Source organism: Osmerus eperlanus, chromosome 22 (assembly GCF_963692335.1).
Source record: "Osmerus eperlanus chromosome 22, fOsmEpe2.1, whole genome shotgun sequence".
Classification (NCBI taxonomy): Eukaryota; Metazoa; Chordata; class Actinopteri; order Osmeriformes; family Osmeridae; genus Osmerus; species Osmerus eperlanus.
Genome location: NC_085039.1, coordinates 1,448,381 through 1,467,933, shown reverse-complemented (window position 1 = coordinate 1,467,933; position 19,553 = coordinate 1,448,381). Strand labels below are relative to the sequence as shown.

The 19,553-nt window shown below is 42.1% G+C and overlaps 1 protein-coding gene across 3 annotated transcripts in view; it reads left to right on the top strand.

The window, feature by feature from the left end:
• The window catches only part of LOC134008488 (echinoderm microtubule-associated protein-like 6), a 49,411-nt gene that overhangs the window by 17,196 nt on the left and 12,662 nt on the right, over nucleotides 1-19,553 (top strand). For all 3 annotated transcript variants that reach the window (XM_062447887.1, XM_062447886.1, XM_062447885.1), the window contains exons 12-24: nucleotides 184-290; nucleotides 443-543; nucleotides 815-1,001; nucleotides 2,349-2,454; nucleotides 2,899-2,992; nucleotides 3,614-3,714; nucleotides 3,848-4,050; nucleotides 4,273-4,384; nucleotides 18,322-18,449; nucleotides 18,617-18,758; nucleotides 18,872-19,024; nucleotides 19,177-19,308; nucleotides 19,435-19,523. In XM_062447887.1, coding sequence (XP_062303871.1) covers nucleotides 184-290; nucleotides 443-543; nucleotides 815-1,001; nucleotides 2,349-2,454; nucleotides 2,899-2,992; nucleotides 3,614-3,714; nucleotides 3,848-4,050; nucleotides 4,273-4,384; nucleotides 18,322-18,449; nucleotides 18,617-18,758; nucleotides 18,872-19,024; nucleotides 19,177-19,308; nucleotides 19,435-19,523 — 1,655 coding nt within the window. The remainder of the gene's footprint in view (nucleotides 1-183; nucleotides 291-442; nucleotides 544-814; nucleotides 1,002-2,348; nucleotides 2,455-2,898; nucleotides 2,993-3,613; nucleotides 3,715-3,847; nucleotides 4,051-4,272; nucleotides 4,385-18,321; nucleotides 18,450-18,616; nucleotides 18,759-18,871; nucleotides 19,025-19,176; nucleotides 19,309-19,434; nucleotides 19,524-19,553) is intronic.

Here is a 19,553-nt window from a genome sequence, read left to right as displayed (position 1 = left end):
TAGATAAAATACAGTTGTTTTACGGTACAGTAAACTAATTTATTGATCATAAATAACATAATAACCGATAAGTAATCTCACATTTTGGTTTAACTTTTTTAATTACATGCTGGTAATCAGGTGATGGCACTCCTGAAGGTAATTTATTGTTAATGTGTGTGTTTCTGTTGTGTGTTTGTCCAGAGGGATATGCTGACTCAAACAGTGGGGAATCTGACTCTGATGTCTCAGATGTTCCGGAGCTAGACTCAGATATTGAGCAGGAGGCACAGATGAACTATGAAAGACAGGTAGTTAATATGCATAATTTATATTAAGTAAAACACAAGTCATACATATTTTGATTTAAAAATGTATTTTGTCATTTCTTTGAGGTTATAGAGTTGAGTACTTGAACAGTTATGTTCCATTATAATTGTAGAAATGTTAAACTATCTACTAGGTTTATAAAGAGGATCTACCTCAATTGCGAAAGAAGCTTGTGGGTTCGTTGAAGCGCCAGAAGGCACCAGATGAAGGGCTTCAACTGCAGTTTGTTCACGGGTAATCACCTTTCATGTCTGCATTTCTGTCTCTCTTTCTTTGACAGTATCTTTTCTTCTTGCTGGTTTTTGTGGGCCTTTTTTTGGAATGTTTGCCATTTTTGCCTCTCTACTCCTTATCTTTTTACACTCAACAATCAAATTGTTACTACATAAAATCAACTAAAATTATCTAAAATAATGAATCGAAGCCCCCCGTGTTTTCCATCCCCTCCACTGTTGTTGTGTTATAGTACTAAGAAGCACTTTCTCATATTTTTCTTACTCTGCAGTTACCGGGGCTGTGACTGCAGGAATAATCTGTTCTACACACAGGCTGGAGAGGTGGTTTACCATGTGGCAGCTGTCGCCGTAGTCTATAACCGACAGCAGCATTCACAGCGATTCTACCTTGGCCACGACGATGACATTCTGAGTCTGACTGTCCATCCCTTGAAAGACTATGTGGCCACTGGTCAGGTAGGTTCACAACTACCTGTTACATAAGTAACTCATGGCAGCTGTTAATCCAATTTCACAAGGTCTTTATAGTATCTGCTTAAGTTAAATGCTCTCTGTAGGGACTATGAAATCCTATGTTGACCCTTTGCGTTAATCACCCTTGGGCTGACTGGGGGTTTGTTGGACCCTTGTAATGCTTGAGTAAAATAAAGTGAATGTTCAGATGAGATTGGAAAATAAAAAGATCTTCATTTATTGGTTATCCTTTTGCCATAACAAAGAATTGTTTCAACCAGATATTCCAAAAATAAAGACTACTTGTTTTAAACAAGCAAACTGAGAATGCAAATGTTCTAAAAACAAGCAAGCAAGTAAACAAAGGTTTAAAGACAGCCAACTACCTCTCTAGACTATAGCGCCTTTCCTTTAAGGACAACTTGACCTATAGAGGGAGCACACATACTAAACAGCAATTAACAAAACACACACTGAAAATGGCCACTAAATGCAAACGAAAGAATTGGCTTCTACCAAAAGTGTTGCTTGACATAAAGCTCTACTGTGGCACAGGACCCTTATTACTCATATCACTTTTCTTTCTTCCAAGCTAACAAGAAGTGTTTAACATAATGCACTATACAAACTTCCCTTGCTTAACCCAGTATACAGGATGTAAGTTTGATATCAGCTTTGGCAAGGACATCAATAGTTAAAGCGAGCATGCAGCAATGTTTTCCACCATAATTTGAGCACACATATTGTTTTTTCAGCTTCATGTAATTTAATACGTAGGACTCAGCTTGTTATTATGTTTGAGTCTAAATAAGATGATCCGTAGGCCTATTTTTGAGAAGCTTTTTATAGTTTTCTTAGCCTACCTCAATTCTGACTTGTGTGCCGACACCTGGACTTCTGTGTGCCGCATCAGTGGCTATTATAGCAAGCACAGAAAGAATTCTGCGGGCATACATCAGTTTGTGCTTTCAGTTAAACTGCGTTGATTATACAAGCATTGATTGGGATACTGCATTTCTTTTTTACGGGATTATCTAAATGAATGCACTGACTAATACAGTAAATTGTTAAAACACTTAACTAGATATTTTACTGGGGCATATCAGAGGTCTAGCAAAAACCCTTGGCTTCTACACTCTCTATGCCATGAATATAGACAACACAAAAAGTGCCTTAAGTGCTTCTTAGTACTGCTATACAACTACAACAGTAGAGGGGATTGAAATGCACAAGGGACCTTGTTTACATATTTCAAACAGTAGATTTTATGTATAAACCATTTGATATTTTCTTATAAAAGATATGTTTAAACACATTAATTTAGATTGATTGATTTGTCTCCATTCCTAGGTTGGCAGAGACCCAGCCATCCATGTGTGGGATATCCAAACGTTAAAGTGTCTGTCCTTACTGAAGGGGCATCACCTGAGGGGTGTGTGTGCTCTGGAGTTCACAGGTAGGTCATCACAGTGTACTGTTAGGAATGTTGATACGGCATTATCTACACAGAACAGGGGAACCCTCTGTTGGAAGCTACTGTCCAAACCCAAAGTAAGGGTCAATGAAAGTGGTTTCAATAGTTGTAGGGGTTTCAGTTTTATATATATAAAAGAATGTTCTATACGATGAGTTTATCAATAGTATCTCAAATAAATGTTGAGATTACTCGTACAGTAAGGTGTGAGTGCACATTTTGTTTGTTTGAGAAAATTGTTTGCCTAGGTTAGCGCAGAGCTGCCTATAATTAATAATAATTATTAATTTTAATAATATTTTTTATTGACATTTCTAGTACTCTAGAAACCTTCTCTGAGAGTCATTTTCCTGAATAACCTTGACTTCATGTGGCTGTATAGAAGGATAGCTTGATGAATGGCCCCTTTGTTCATTTGCCATGCAGTGGACGGGAAGAGCCTTGTTTCTTTGGGCATCGACGAATCTCATTCTATTGTGGTGTGGGACTGGAAGAAAGGCGAGAGGCTGGCCAAAGCAAGGTATGGATCAAGGCAATCTGGCGCAGGATAACAATTACATGTTCATGCTTACACAATGAAGGAATAAAAACAACATACGTGTACTGTATGTTTTGGAAACTGCAAAGGCAGCTCGAGTCTAAGACGGATTCGAGAGACCGCAGTTAGATTGCGGCTAGTCTGGGTTGTTAAATGTTTTGGAAACTGCAAAGGCAGCTCGAGTCTAAGACGGATTCGAGAGACCGCAGATAGATTCGGCTAGTCTGGTTTGTTATATGTTTCGGAAACTGCAAAGGCAGCTTGAGTGTAAGACGGATTTGAGATACTGCAAAGACTGCGGCTTGTGTTTTGTTGAGTTATAAAAAATAAAAATAAATTATAACTTTGTATTACTTTTATCACTTGTATTATTGTTTTTATTTATTTTATGTAAAGCACATTTAGCTGCAATTCTTGTATGAAATATGGCAAATAAATAGTCTTATTATCTTATTATTACTGTAGGCCTATATGAAAATGCTTTGATCAAACAGGAAAATATATATATAAATACACACATGATGAATACAACAAGTACAAAATAAATAAAGTAACGTGAAACTGAATGAAAACAGAGTGTGACTGGACCAATTTGTTCCCTAGGGGCCACAAAGATAAACTGTTTGTAGTGAAGTGCAACCCTTTTCGTATGGACAAGCTAGTTACCGTGGGCATAAAGCACATCAAGTTCTGGCAACACACAGGTATTTCATGGTTACTTATCATATTTAAATGACCAATGACTTAAATACGTGTTAAATGTAAAACTGGATTAACGGAATTAATTTGTTTATGAAGTTAAACAGGCATTTTGATGAATGCATGTGTTTACTCCAGGTGGAGGCCTTACGTTCAAAAGGGGCATCTTTGGGAACCTGGGGAAGCTGGAGACCATGATGTCTGTCTGCTACGGACGCTCTGAGGAGCTGGTTTTCTCCGGGGCGACCACGGGAGATGTGTACATCTGGAGAGAGACGACACTAATGAAGACCATAAAGGCCCATGACGGTCCAGTGTTTGCCATGTGCTCGCTCGACAAGGTAGTCATCACATTTCTCTATTTCTACAAAAAATGTATCTTACTGCTTGTATAATGTCCATCCTAAAGATACAAAGGGATATAATATACCCATGTTACTGTTTTACTTCCTATCCATCTTCCTGTAGCACTGAAGACAAATAAACAAATAATGTTACGTTTCTTGAAAACACAGAGCATGAAGATGCTCTGATTTCTGTTTGACACAAATCTTCCTTTGCAGGGGTTTGTAACCGGCGGCAAGGATGGTGTGGTAGAACTTTGGGACGATATGTTTGACAGGTGCCTAAAGACCTATGCGATAAAAAGAGCGGTGCTGTCTGCTTCATCTAAAGGTACTGTACTATGTAACAATTTTGACAAATTGACAAATTTGTTGACAAAAATCTTTTTTCCCCGCAATGTTAATATACTATATTTGTATTTATACATAATAATCGTATAATTATAAGGATTTCATATTAATGGTTTGGTATGCACTTCCCTTCAAATCACAAAGATCACAGATCAACTCACATTGCAAACACCCCGTTACTGCAAACACCCCGTTACTGCGGTCGCTGACCCTCTGAACAGGGGTGGTCCCATCCGACACTCTGCCCTCGGGCAATCCCTTTTCAGATGCTCCGTGCACCCACACCAACACATCAAGGTGAAACCGCTCCTTGGGAGGAACATGGGGGGGACCACCAGTCCCGGAGGGTATGGGCAAATGGGACCGGAGGGTATGGGGCAAATGGGGCTATTGTTCTTCTCTTGGGACCCCCCGAATTGCCTCAATATGTTTGTGTCACTAAATCAAATGTCATTTTGAACGATGGTTTTTCAAACCTAATAGGCTTTAAGGTGACACCCCCCTGAAGTACCCTGCAAAGTTTAACCTTGATATGTGAAAATATGACTGAATTACAGCTGTTTGAGCTTGGACCAAAACTGACAATGCTTGCCTTATTTTATTATCCAGTTACTGAAAATGGTAAAGTCCAGATCTGGGAATCGCTCAATTGGATGAGAAGTTGTGCTGGTAAACATAGGGTTGTAGGTTCAAAACCAGTCAAAGGCAAAACATTTTTTTTGGGACAGAACGGTTTCTAGTCTTCCGGTCAATCCTCCGGTTGTAAAACATAGCAATGAGTGTTTATTTGAGCCCATAACAACACTCCGATCATCTGTTTAGCGAGACTGTGTAAACCACGGCAAAACAAGACAGGTTTACCACAGTAGTTAGATACTTGGAGTCTATGCATGGTAGTGTCAGATTCACAACCGAGTTAGCTTTAATGAAGTATATTGATTGTTCAGGGGGATTCCTTGCCTGTTGCACAAATTCATTTCAGTAACCTAAGCTAGGACAAATCGCCACTGATGCTAGGCATATTTTGAAATTCCCTTCCATGACAAGTTATGGCACCCCAAACAACCTTTTTAAAGCACTACGAGTAAGCTACTCTTTACAGCAACAACCCATTCATCTCGTTGTCCCATTTTTATGTCCCATATTCAAATAGGACTAAATTACAGCTGTTTGAACTTTAACCAAATCTGACAGTGCTTGCCATTGGAGAAACTATTTCTTGATACAAAAACTGAACTATCAAATGTCTAAATGACTAAATGTAGGTGCTGCCACAGACTCGGGTGGTAAGGGTTAAACAAATCCCCATCCGGCGATTGTGTGTGTCAGAGGGTAGAAATTGTTTCCCTCCAGGACTTCCCTCATTTCCCCCACTCCCAGGCTTTTAGTCAAAATGGCCTTGACATTGCCTACGGCCAGAAGATGGCCCACAGTCTCTTCCTCAAACACGTGGATCCACCTTCCCGCCCCCTCTCTCAGGTCCGGAATCCGCCCCATCAATCCTGATAGGTCCATGGTTGCCCACGGGGTGTAGTGGAGGGACTTGACCAGGACTGGTAGGTTCAAATTCCTTGGTTGCCTGTGGGTGCGCTTGGGCCGGCCTTCGGTGCTCGGCCCTGGCTCTAAAAACCCCTTTCTCTCGTCGTCGGAGCCCTCCTCCTCCTCCTCTTCTTCTCCTTGCAGGGGAAGGCCCGGGTCGGCCAGCGCTTTGGCGGTGATATCCTGAGCGAACCTTCTTAGAGCGCCAGTTCTCAGGATGTACCATTTCTCAGCTCCTTCTCCTCCCCCTAGTAACTCATCAATCAGGGGCCGGCCCAGCCTTTGGGGGCTAGATGGCCAAGCCCCCCCTTCGCCGATTCCGACCTCTAGGGGGCCATCCTCTGGCTCCTCTCCCCCTCCAGTCGTCTTGGGATAGCCATACTCTTCCTGGCGCCGCTCGTTCGAGGCCTTCTTCCTGGCCTGACTGCCCCCTTGGCGACAGGGCACTCTGCCCTCCGGAGCTTATCTCTGACCTGGGCATAGGCTCCCTCCTTGCCCCTTTCAGGCTTCTCTTTAGGACCGGGGTCTTCTCGCTCAGTGGAGTCGGCAACTTCTCTGACCTTACCACTGAACTTGAAAACCTTAGGCTCTAATGCCTGGACCACCATCTGGGATTCGTAGGGGGGGGGGGGGGGGGGGGGCGGCTTTTGTCGGAGAGTAGGGATTAGGGGAACACTCCCCAAGGCCCTGGAGGATGGCCTGCCTGGCCTGTCCTTCCTTTAGGTAAAGGGCCAGCACTCTCAGTTCCTCCTCCTTCTTCCTCAGTCTTTTGTCCGTCCTGCCTTTTCCTTGGCGGTTCTCAAGGAGGACCTTTAAGTCCTTGCAGAGCTCCACATCAAAGCTCCCTCCCTCAGGCTAAGAAAGGGCCATATCCTTGGTCCCCTTTCTCCGCTTTTGGCTCAGAATGGTGATCCGTTCCTTTAGTAAAGGGTATCTGGCCCCCAACAACTCGTCGGCAGTGGCTTTAGCGCTGGCAGTGGCTGGCATGGTGGGCGGGCTCTTCTTGGCTCGGACGTGGAATGGCATGGTTCAGGGCGGGCACCTGCAGGCTTCCCCGCGGATGGCAATCTAGACATGGGCAGAGGGAAATGTTTATCAAGGTCATGCTTTCTCTTATCTCCTCTCCAACTGTTCTGTCCTTGAAAATCCTGTCCAGAGGGCTACCCTTCACCGAGAGACACATTTATTTTGCTGCGACTCTCCGTGAAGTTAATTATTTTATCCCTATCTAGCCATCGTTATTCTCAGATGACTTATCTCATTTTACCTCATGGTGTCATGTTCATCAGTATGAATGGGATGTATATCAGTCCCCCCATTGGAAACATCTGATCAAGCATAACAGGAAGACCATTCTTTTAAGAAGGCAATTTTATTTTCCTAACATCAATTGTATTTTTGAGAGGAGCATCATTCCGGACGTAACAATCAGGCTGGGTGCTTTGCTAAACTGCGGTGGTCTGCCTCCATCTCCTTTTTGGCTCTCTGCGACGACCCTCCTTCGTCAACCAGGCATGGTTGACGAATGAATTCGGTCAACCAGAAGGAAACAAACAGAAAGGGTATTACTTTTTGCTCTTTAGGCAAACATGCAATATACTTCTTCATTAATAACCTTTAGGGCCCTATCTTGCACCCAGCGCAATTGACTTTGTCAACGACGCAAGTATCATTCCTAGTTTGCACTCGACGCAAAGCAGACTTTTCCCTCCACAGACGCACGTAGGTAAATTAGGGAATGACTTTGCGCTCCCGGGGGCGGTTCAGCGAAAAAAGGAGGCGTGTTCCGGCGCAAACTTTCCCTGGTGCTATTTTGCAGTTTCAGAAAAACAATTCCGCTACAGACCAGGAAAAACGTAGTCTAAAGTCAATGGCGCGTTATTCAGATGCTATTTTAAGGGCGCATGCTTGGCCCGTGCGCACTGCTGGCGAGGTCAGGGTCTTCTTCCTGCGAAGCTACGTTACATTGTTGTGATTTATTGTATGGCTGTGTTACATTTCTTTCATGTCAATGATTAAAAATATTTTCATGAGAAATCTCTATGTATGTGAACTTGATTTGTAACAATTGTGGCAATTTCCTGCCACGCCTGTTTAACCGAAGCTAATTTGGGTGGGTTTCTTCTCCCATCCCAATCAGAATCAGAATTCGGTTTATTCGCCATGTGTGTAACACAAACACGGAATTTACTGTGGCAGGAAGGTGCAAACAATAAACATATACAGGTCTTAAATTAAGTAAAAAAAGTACAATGGTTAAACTGATTCTAAGAACTAAACCATTTAAAAATATAACAATTTAAAAAATAAAATATATATAAAATAAAACTAAGAATTTGAATGAGCAGCATGAGTGGGCAACTTAGTGCAATTAGAAAACTGCTCTGCCTTTCCCATAAAATGTCACTTCTCTATCTTTTACGGCCCTGACGAGAACGTCGGTGAACCGCTCCTGGCGTGCGCCTGGTAAATCCGTCGTTATAATAGCAATCCGCCATGGAACCAGCGCGCCTGCTCTTAAAGGGAATGTGAGATGACGCTCTGATATTGCACGTTACGCCCGAACCACACCCATTAGTAATGTAGGTACTTCAGACCAACCCATTTTAGATTTGCGCCAGGCGCAAAGTCATTTATCCCGCCGGTATAATAGCAACAGCGCCGGAGTCCCGCCCACAAAGTTACTTGCGCTTTGCGTTTTGATACTTGCGTTTCAGATCATTAAAATAGGGCCTTATATCTCATTAGCTCACTGGCTGGGCACCTTATCAGTTTATTTTACCAAACCAAGGACCTACTTGTCCTTAACTACTACCCCTTATCTACCCTATTTTTAACATCAACACATTTCTCCTAAGTTTACATGTTCCCTGTCCTATCGGGTACCTCCCCTCCCCAAACTTTAATTAATCCAATAAAAAAAAAACACCCAATAGGTCACATGTCTTGTTAGCATCATGCACTCATGCATTAGTACATAGTTCAAACTTGGTTTCTCAGACAAACTTCTTAGTCATTCATCATGCCACCGCTCATTCATCCTTCTTGCCTAGGTTAGTTACACTCCATGCCACACTGGGGCAGTGTCCCGTTAAGGAGTAGCGTCACACATATGTGATCGTTCGAAAGCGGGCCCCACAGAGTACCGTCACACGTGTGATTCTGAACATTCCAACCGACTATTTTCCGATAGACAAATACTATATGACAAACGCTATAGTATGGCTTCAAAATTTACAATTAGGAGGCTAACAAGTAACACTAGCAGGTAGTAGCATTGCTACGAGTATTATGCTAGGTTGCTAGGTAACGGAAGCTAACTAAAACTAGCTAGCTTCCGTTTTGGAAAAATAACTCACTCTGGTGGAAGCGTCGGTAAAGCTCTCCAGGGAGAATTGCACATATCGGTTTAGATCTGGCTCTTCGTTGCAATGCACCGAGTCAGCGCCTTAAATGAGTCAGCGAAAATGAGTTTGTTCACTTAAATGAGCTCTGTCCTGTTGACTGTTCTGTTACTGGGATGCCCCGTTTGGCACGCCGTGGTGGTGGGCTTGCTGTTGTGCATCGTGACAGATTCTTCTGTAGAGCGATAAACTCTGAACTTCCTCTTTTGAATCACAGTTGCTTAAAGTAGGTTCTACTAACGCTTTTTACAGCTACTTAAAGTTTGTAGTGATATTATGACATCAGCTGACTCTAAGAAATATACAGTTTTGGTCTTATTGGACCTCTCATCTGCTTTTGACACTATTGATCATAATATTATGATCAATAGACTGTGATCTGGTAGGGATGTCATGATCAGTTTTAAAATGGTTTTCATCCTACCTTTCTGGTAGAAGTTTCAGTGTCTATGTGAATGAGATCATGTCTGAAACTGCAGAATTGTTGTGTGGGGTACCTCAGGGTTCTGTCTTGGGACCTATTCTGTTCCTCTTGTATATATTTCCTCTAGGACAGATTATTAGTCAATTTGGCGACATATCTTACCATCTGTATGCGGATGATATTCAATTGTACTGCTCGTTTAACCTGTTTTTCGTCCAGGCCCGCCCGCGGGCCCGAAACACTAATAAATACATTTTTTAGACTACTACACATGTTATACATCATTGGAATTCACTATTAAGCACTAGTAGTAAGCAGCATTAACTTATTTAACTATTATAAGTCCATCTAATAGCAATTCAGTATGCATAAGCCACTTTATCTCAGTATCCGATTGCACTATGTTGACCATTCACACTGCTCATTCTATTCTTATTTTTATATGTGTTTTATATTTAAATTGTTGTATTCTTAGATTGTTTAGTTCTTAGAAATAGTTAAACTTTTGTACTTTTACTTAATTTAAGATCTGTATATGTTTAGTGGTTTGCACCTCCCTGCCACAGTAAATTCTGTGTTTGTATAACATACATGGCGAATAAACCGAAATCTGATTCTGATTCTGGAAAGCTACGATTCTTGTGCTTGTAGATATGTAAACCATTTCAAGATTGAGTCACAACAACAAGTTTATTCAACGTCTTTGTCCAGTCACCACTTTGTAAACAACACCAAAGCCAAACGTTTCTACTTACCCTCAAAGGTTCTGTGTCGTCCAGGTATGCAAACAACACATCAAAACTTGATCTGCGTACATTCCCAAGGGTTCAAAGTATCTAACCATGTAAAGTAATTCGTCCAAATACAATGTTTTACATTCATGAATAGCCATTATCCTTTGTTTCATTATGCAAGTTAGCCGACGGAAGAAACAACTTGTTCACATTATTTTCTCCGGTTAGCAACGGAGTATTTACAATATGAAGGCATAAAAATGTCCGTTGAACCCTCCCCTTTTGATTGACCCAATAGGAGCTTCCATGCCTCGTTGACAGCCCTCTAAAGTCAACTAGGTCTGTGCGTCCTGTCCCCCCCCCCCCCCCCCCCCACACTCGTTCTAAACAAATTTCTCGAACTGGCTTTGACGGGCTCTGAAATTAGCTCGTTAGCCTTGTAGCTGAGAGCTATCTGAAAATGCTAATACCTCATTTGTATGTCTCTGTGGAGCCTTCAAAATAAAAGTCGATTGCGCAATATGGTTGACAGAATCAGTGTTCTTTGTGCGCCAATCCTGGGAATCAGATAAAGCACTCCAATGTGTCCATGCTTCAGTTTTTGTGTTTCAGTAATACTAATTACGGATTTAGCTATTGTATATGATAGTTCTAAGTACAACCTTTCATTAGAGATAACAATTATGAAAAATAATACCTTTTTATCCTAAGTATTTGACCTTTGTTACAAAGGGTCATTTTGGGGTCTCCAAAAGGCCCTTTTAGAAAACGCCTGGATGTACTCTTATAAAAATATGTGTCAAATATGAATATAATGTGGTATTATGTTTGACTTTTGATTTGAATTGGGTAAGGCTTCAACCTGTGGTCCAATTTAGTCTTCCAGCTAATACCTACCACCTCTAGGCCTCTTCAGGCCTCTGTTTTCAAAACAAAATATGGGCGGAAATAGAAACTTTCACTTTCCTTGTGTTCAAGCTTCTATTACTCAACACCAGTAGGACTGACAGGGGTCCTGACAACAGCAACAATAACTTCAGAGTGTCAGCTTTCAAAAGAGACCATTTACATACATGTACTCCAAATGGTTCAAGAACAGCTTTCAATTTACTTTGGGTATGCTGTTTAGGCGTTTTCAGGCAAATTTAACAGGATTATGAAAAGGTTAAGGAAACAGAGTTCTATAAACTGTCGTCTTTAATCGATTGCTTGACTAGTATCAAACAGTGGTTAGGGGACAATGTTTTGCTTTTAAACTCAGATAAAACAGAAACACTAATTATTGCCCCTGAATGTAAAATCCCTCAGATAAAGCAGCATATTGGTGAGTTAGGCTCATCTGTCCAGCCGAGCCTCAGGAGCTTAGGTGTAGTGTTTGATTCAGCTATGTCCTTGGGGCATCACTCTAAACAATTAATTAGAAACAGTTTTTTCCAACTGAGGAATATTTCCAAATTAAGAACAGTAGTGTCAAAGGGTGAATTGGAGATGATTATTCATGCTTTTATTTCTTCTCGTTTAGATTATTGTAATAGTCTTTTTACTTGTTTGAACAAGGAGCTCGACCATCTCCAGGTCGTTCAGAACTCAAGGCTTTTAACGCACATTAACAAAAGAGCACACATTACACCTGTTTTAGCATCACTTCACTGGTTACCAGTCCAGTACAGAATTCAATTTAAAATCCTGGTCCTCGCCTTCAGAGCCCTGCATGGAGAAGTTCCTCCTTACATTTCTGATTTAATACAGCTTCATACCCCCACTCGTAATTTGAAGTCATTGGGTCAGAAGCTTTTAGTGGTTCCCTGTACCCATTTTAAAACTAGAGGGGATCGATCAGTCCGAGCAGTGGCCCCTAGGTTGTGGAATGCCTTGCCTCCCTTTCTACGGTGTGCAACTTCAGTCGAAGCTTTTAAAAAGCAACTCAATACTTTGCTATTCAAGCAGGCTTTTAGTTAGTTGAGGGTTTTCATGGTTGTCTGTCATGTTTTTCTATTTAAAATGTTCCTGTGTTCTTTATTTGGAGTGTTATATTGCATTTTGTTGTGAAGCACTTTGTGATTTTTATCTGCGAGAGGTGCTATATAAATAAACTTTACTTACTTACTTATCATGCCAGGCCACTTCATGTAGGTTTGTTCAGGGGGCCTAAGCCGACCGACGGTAGCTGCACCATAGAGGTATATGATGACCCGATGGGTTTAGCTCCGGGATTGTCCCGTTGCCTCCCTTCGAACCACCATCAGAACTTGACCAGACCCCCCGACCCGCAAGAAAGCAGCCCGGCCCTTTTTGTGCAAAACTCTTTTCAAAAAAGGTACCGGTCTGCCAGCACCCCTGATTTGTATAGAGACTGACACCGCCGGAAAGTGTCTGCCACCGGTTGTGTTACCGAATGGTCAAACCCCCCCATTGACTGAGTCAGGTCTCCTTGAACCAGCATGTAGTTTGGACCGGACCTTCATGAAATCTCGCTCCGTTCCGGAAAGTTAAAAGGAAAAGGTTGGGAGAGAGAGATAGGTGTGTGTGTGTGAATGTAGGTTCATAATAGAAAAGCTTCAGTTGTCGTTGTTTCAGAACATTATCTCCACCAGCTTTTTTCAAAAAAGCACATTATCTTCAAGCTAAATTCTACTTAGCTCAGCTCAGAAAAGACAAAAAAGGGGCGTCTACGTCTAGACGTGGATAGGGCGGGGTACACAAAACAGAAGAACGGTGGGGGCTGGATCACCCTCGCCGTAGTCCCTCTCCTAGCTTCCTGTCTGTCCAGACCTCCTCTTAGACACACACGGTCTCCTCAGCTCCGTCAAGAGACTGGGAGACGGCGCTTTCTCACAGGACGGAGGAAATTTATAAAACCTACGGCAATGCCCTCTCTTCAGAGACACATTTCCATCTGCCTCCCACTGTAGTGAGGTCCACAAGACCACACGGAGCCAACATCTTGCCACACCTGAAGAGTGATTCAATCACATCAGACAAACCTAATCAGCCCTTGTGACACCCTCAGTATGCTGATTACCCACCAAACGCCGATGCAAAGGAACCATAGAATGGGGGGGGGGGGACCTCCCCAATCTAATCAGCCCTCCTGCTAGCTTGCAAGCTTCAAAGGGCCTGATTTAGACAACACGTCTCCAGCGACCATTTGCTATCCGTTTCGGCGGCGATTTGAACAAAGAACATACCTTGATCAGAACTTTTGAGGAAAGTCTTGAGACTTCACCTTTACCACAAGAGTACAAGGTGGAGAATTATGAGAGGGATATTTGTGTTATGTTTGTTACTTTGTTTTAATGTTGTGTTCACTGAAATCTTGATTCTAGTAACAACTCCTTCTTCCTGAAAGATAACCACGTCATTCTTGGTATCTACACGAAGCTATCATAATAAAACAATCATTCAACTATATTTTGTAACTGTACCAAGATGTCCAGAACAATATTTGAACCATCGAATGAACCAGCCAAAGATCAGATCACACCTTTGGTAGGTGTGAAGGAAGGAGGGGGGAGTTGAGAACCCAGCTTCCCCCAATCCACATCTGACCCCAGACGGGTCCTCCCTCGAACTGTATAAAGCCCTAAGATGACCATCAATCTCTGACTCCAGCGAAACCGACCATGGCATGAACGCCATCAGGATTGGCGTTCCAAAGGACGTCGCCAAGCTTCTCCTGAGATTCAACTTCATAGTGAACGCGTCACTATCTGGACGTTTCAACAGAAGAACCAAAAACGCAATTCCAAATGCGACTTCACTGAGATCCCGCAGACTCAGTCACATGACCCAGCGCAGCCGCGCTGTGACTTCAGATTCTTCAAATGGACCTTTGGCGCAAACCGCCCTCAACATCATTGATCAACCCCTGATCAAACGTAACTATGGCTAACGCTCTTTCCTCCTCGACATGGCATTGGCGTGAGCTCTGTTTATGATTTGTAAGGATGTAATCACTGACTGTACAATTTCTGCCTTTCTTTAAGTTAGACCATTTCATTCTGTTCATTGAAACCAATCTCTCATATCAAACCCATAATCCAACTTTTCATAAGATCTGTTTACCTTACTTGAATAAATTCATTGTAAAGATATTTTGACGTGCGTGTTCACTGATGTTACGATTGGCTCTACTCTTAGAACGAATTCATTCCTAAAGATGAGACTGATTATTACATATTAAACATAGGATTCCCTAATGTCCTAAACCAATATTAGGGTGGTGCCCCAGACTTTATGATAAATTAAGTATTTCTATCTTTAAACGAGCAAACCCCGCTACACCACGTAACAAACATACAATTTCTACAGACAAACTCACGCGTATTAGCAACCATATACAGCTAGGTTTTTTCCCTCAAAAAAACTCTCGGGACGGCCATCTGTGAAAGCTCATCTTTCACCTATCTGTCTACATCGTTCTAATTAACAACAATTTTAGCGGAGAAGCTCTTTACTGCATTTAACACCGAATTCAGACACAACTATGATTTTTAGTCTGTCTACACGTTTCTACAACAAATTTTACTCGGGCTTCTCCTTTACGTAGTTCATCTACTTATTTCCAAACCAGACAGATCAATACTTTCTTGAGACCAAGGATTCTGACACATCTATCTGATGCCTCTCTGACGCCTGACTATAAGGAGATCACAGGGCTCCAGACTAACTTTTTCCCTTGGTTGCACTGGTGCGCTTAACTTTTTTATTTAGGTGCACCAGCACAAAATTTAGGTGCACCCAAATTTTTCCTTGCGTCGCCACAATTTCAAGGTCACCTTTTTATCACGCTCCATATACATTCATATATATTATGTAAATGACCTTAAACAAGATAAGGTGTAGGTAAATATTGGTTTTATTTGACGCACAATTAAACTGTATATAAAAATATTTTAAGTGCTTCACTGAGCTGCCAAACTAAAACATTGCAAGCAAAATAAAACATTTTAAAATAGAAAGTGCTACTGTTTAAAAGTGCTTCCCTGAACTGAGACCTAACATTTCATGGCTCAAAGTCTTATAGCGGGTCCCCCCTTGCTGTCGCATGCCCTTCAGATGGCCAACACCTGTAATTTGGCTTTCTTGCCCTTTGGCCTTGGCTAAACCAGCTTGCCACACTCTCCCTAGCATCAACAGCCTAGCTCCATGGGTTAGCTCCATGGCCCAGCTCCGTAACTCAGGGGTGGGCAATTAATTTTGACAAGGTGCCACATGAGAAACCTGAAATGTGTTGGAGGGCCGCATCAACGATAACTTGAACTTAATTCTGCTCACTATTCATTTTCCCCCATTGTAAAAAGCAGTAAAGTCTATATTTTGATTAGCTGCTACTGGTTATCAGAAGAAAAAGGATATTCTGTAAATATTTATATAAATATTTTACATGTTGGTCAACTAGGAAAAGACTATCGAAGTAACAGTAAAAACTAAAATAATCATTACATCAGTGTTTCATTTTATTTGTAACTAGTTAATCTTCACCAACACTGAAAAGTTGTTTTGCAGTATGTTAAAGATATGCAATTGATCAACTTTATACAAAAAGCAATACTTTTTTGCAGTTCATTTTGTTATGTGAGTGGAATCCAGTGGGCTTGAACAACTGCATCGAAATCTGGCTGAATGTCTGAGGTGGATATGCGAAGGACAGCTGACAGGTGATGATCCGAGTGTGAAATTTACTAGCAAACCATCAGGCCGCGCCCACTGAATCAGTCAAGTTCTTATTATGTCCGCGTTAGTTTTTTTCTTTAGTCCCTTAGTGCCGATTCAAATTGTAATCCTTCAACACAGCGACCTGTTCTCCACAAACTAAGAACACAGCTTTGACTTTGACCTCAGTAAACAGATACTTAGAAGTCCATGTCTTGTTAAAAACTCTACATTCTGTATCAACCTTTCATTTTTCATTTTCGAGGGCTAACCACCTAACCTCTCCTATCGGTGAGGTTGCGCAAGCGCACATATGTAAATTGCCTGATCACTAGTGTTTCAGGACTACATATTTACAACCGCTCAACACATTTATTTATTTTTAATTTTTGATTTACCTCACGCGGGCCGGATTGGAACAGCCTGTGGGCCGGTTGTGGCCCGCGGGCCGTACAATGCCCAGGTCTGCCATAACTGATTCTCTGGTGCTCAGGTCGTAATTTCAATCACACAGCACGGAGCAGTGTAGGCCTACAGGAATATCTGGACCACAGCCAATCAGAGGCAAAGACCCGCCCCATCTCTGTCTCTGATTAGTTTAGACCACGATATGATCCAACCATGAGTTGGATGCGAGGAGGTTAGGTGCACCAGTGCGACCTAGTAAAAATTTTAGTCGCACCCGTACAAATTTTGGTCGCATATGCGACCAAATTGGTCACACTCTAGAGCCCTGGATCATAGTTTCAGCACGCCAGCTCCTAGCTTCCTCAGCATCTTGGCAGAACTCTGCCCAGACTGGACGCTTTTTCCTCAACCCCAGTGCTTGACTTTGCATCGTCTGGGGTCCAAGCCTCTCTAAGCTGGTCTTTGTAAACCGTAGAAGTCCACATTTCACTTTGTTACAGAGACAATATAATCACACACATTGCACATGCATTCCACTCATGCAAGCTACGTTGATTTGACGAAAGACAACACCCTCCACTCATTTTTCTTTCTTAATCGTGTTACAGCTTTTACTTCATAAGAGAAACAGATGAGATAACTTACCAGTTTCTTGAAGTAGTTAAGAGCAATCACGTCGGGGTCACCAACTGTTGTAGAAAACAGACGTCCGTGGAAGGTAGTAAAAGTCGTCGGAGGCAAAATATATTTCAACAGCTCAAGGCAGCTTGATGGTTTATTTCGGCAAGGCAGATGTGCGTTCACAAACACATACAAAAAGGACAACCCCTTGCTGCCCCAACATTCATGTTTTAAAGACTAAATGAGAATAATCCCCCCGCCCTGTATAATATAATGACGGCATCATATCGGAAAGTTCTAGTCTGTCCCTTGACCTTACTTCCTCATACTCCACCCTGCGTGCATTGTTTTGGCTGGTCAGGTTGTTGATGAACTTCTCTACAGCTGAAAAACCCATCTTCTACTTACTCCCCCTCCAATGTCCTGGGATAATGTCCTTGGCGTTCAACACCCCCTCCTCAACTCAACAGAACCGGACTTTCCTTCTCTCTTATCACTTAATTCGGGCCTCGAACAACAACAACCCATCACTATTGGTACAGTGCCTGTAGCCCCTTAAGACTAAGTTCAACGATGATTTGATCCCACCAGCTGCAACCTGTCTCGACCCCCTCCCTTTCCTGCCAGGGCCCATCCAATTGATTGGGTCTACCATACACTGTTGAGCAACAACAGCCTATTACACTCAGGATACAAATTCCTTTCCCATACTTAGTTTGCCAAACCAATTCCCCCACCATACTTTCTCCTGTTCTGGTTAAATCTAGTTTGGAGTGGAGTTTATCAACTGCGCACTGTTTCTTAATTGCGCAGATAGAAGTCAGCCATTTTAGGCCCCAACATCTGACCTGTAGTAACCTTCCCTGGTTTGCCTCGCTGTCCCATAATCAATTTCCCACAACAGTAACTACGTTGGTCATTAAACACCTCGTATATGCATTGGTAGAGTTAGGGTTGTAGTGATCATTAAAAAAAAATTCTTTTGAGGCTTTTCCCAAACCATAACTTACCACAACAATATAAATAATAGTGTTTCGTGTATAGATAAAATGTATAAAAACATCTTACTTTTACTGTGCATGACTATAATTTGTATTTACTTTGTGGATTTGTTTTTTTACCATGTTATTAGGATTACTGCTGGAGGACAACCCATCTATCCGAGCCATCACTCTTGGACATGGACACATCCTTGTGGGAACCAAAAACGGCGAGATTTTGGAGATGGACAAAAGTGGCCCCATGACCTTGCTGGTTCAGGTGTGTGGGTTCCTCCAACCCTGGGATGAGCAGCTTCCACAACAGCTAAATATAACATGGATACACAGTACAACTAACACTGAGAGTGGAGGACGATAGCTCCTGTGAGGGATTTATTTTCCCGGGCAGTTCCCCATTGTCTCATTGTGTTTGTGTGCTTTCTTCAGGGTCATATGGAGGGTGAGGTCTGGGGTTTGGCTGCGCATCCCCTGCTGCCAGTATGCGCCACTGTTAGTGATGATAAAACTCTTCGCATCTGGGAGTTGTCTGCCAACCATCGCATGGTGGCTGTCCGCAAACTTAAGAAAGGTAACTTGAATGTTTCTTGTGCCTTTCTTTACCAGTACAGTTGACTAACTACTTGAAATTGCATCCAACTTTGTGTTGTCCTTTGTGTGTGTGTATGTGTGTGTGTGCTTTAGGTGGAAGGTGTTGTGCCTTTTCTCCTGATGGGAAAGCCTTAGCCGTGGGTCTGAATGATGGTAGTTTCCTTGTTGTGAATGCTGACACCCTGGAAGACATGGTGACCTTTCATCACCGGAAAGAGGTTATCTCTGATATACGATTCTCCCAGGGTGTGTTATTTGTTTTTGCTATCTATTTTTTTATTGGTTTGTTTTGTTATTGAATGATTAGTCTAGTAGATTTCTAAATACAGTATCTGTACAAATCCTACATGGAATTGTGAGAACTATTTTCTCTTTGTTAATCTTGTAATGTGTGCCAGATGCTGGGAAGTACCTGGCAGTGGCTTCCCATGACACCTTTGTGGACATTTACAATGTTCTCACAAGCAAAAGGGTTGGCATTTGTAAAGGAGCCTCCAGCTACATCACCCACATAGACTGGGATACCCGTGGTAAGGGCCAGAAAAACACATGTCAAAACACATTTGAAAATCCATTAAGCCAACAGTATTTTACCCGGGCCTGGCAAAAGGACTGATGAAGGTAATCAAGTTTACAAAAATGTATGTGAATTACAGGTAAATTGCTGCAGGTCAACACTGGTACAAAAGAACAGTTATTCTTCGAAGCTCCAAGAGGAAGGAAACAAAACATTAACGTGGCAGAGGTCTGAAAATTAGATACATTTTTTCAAAAT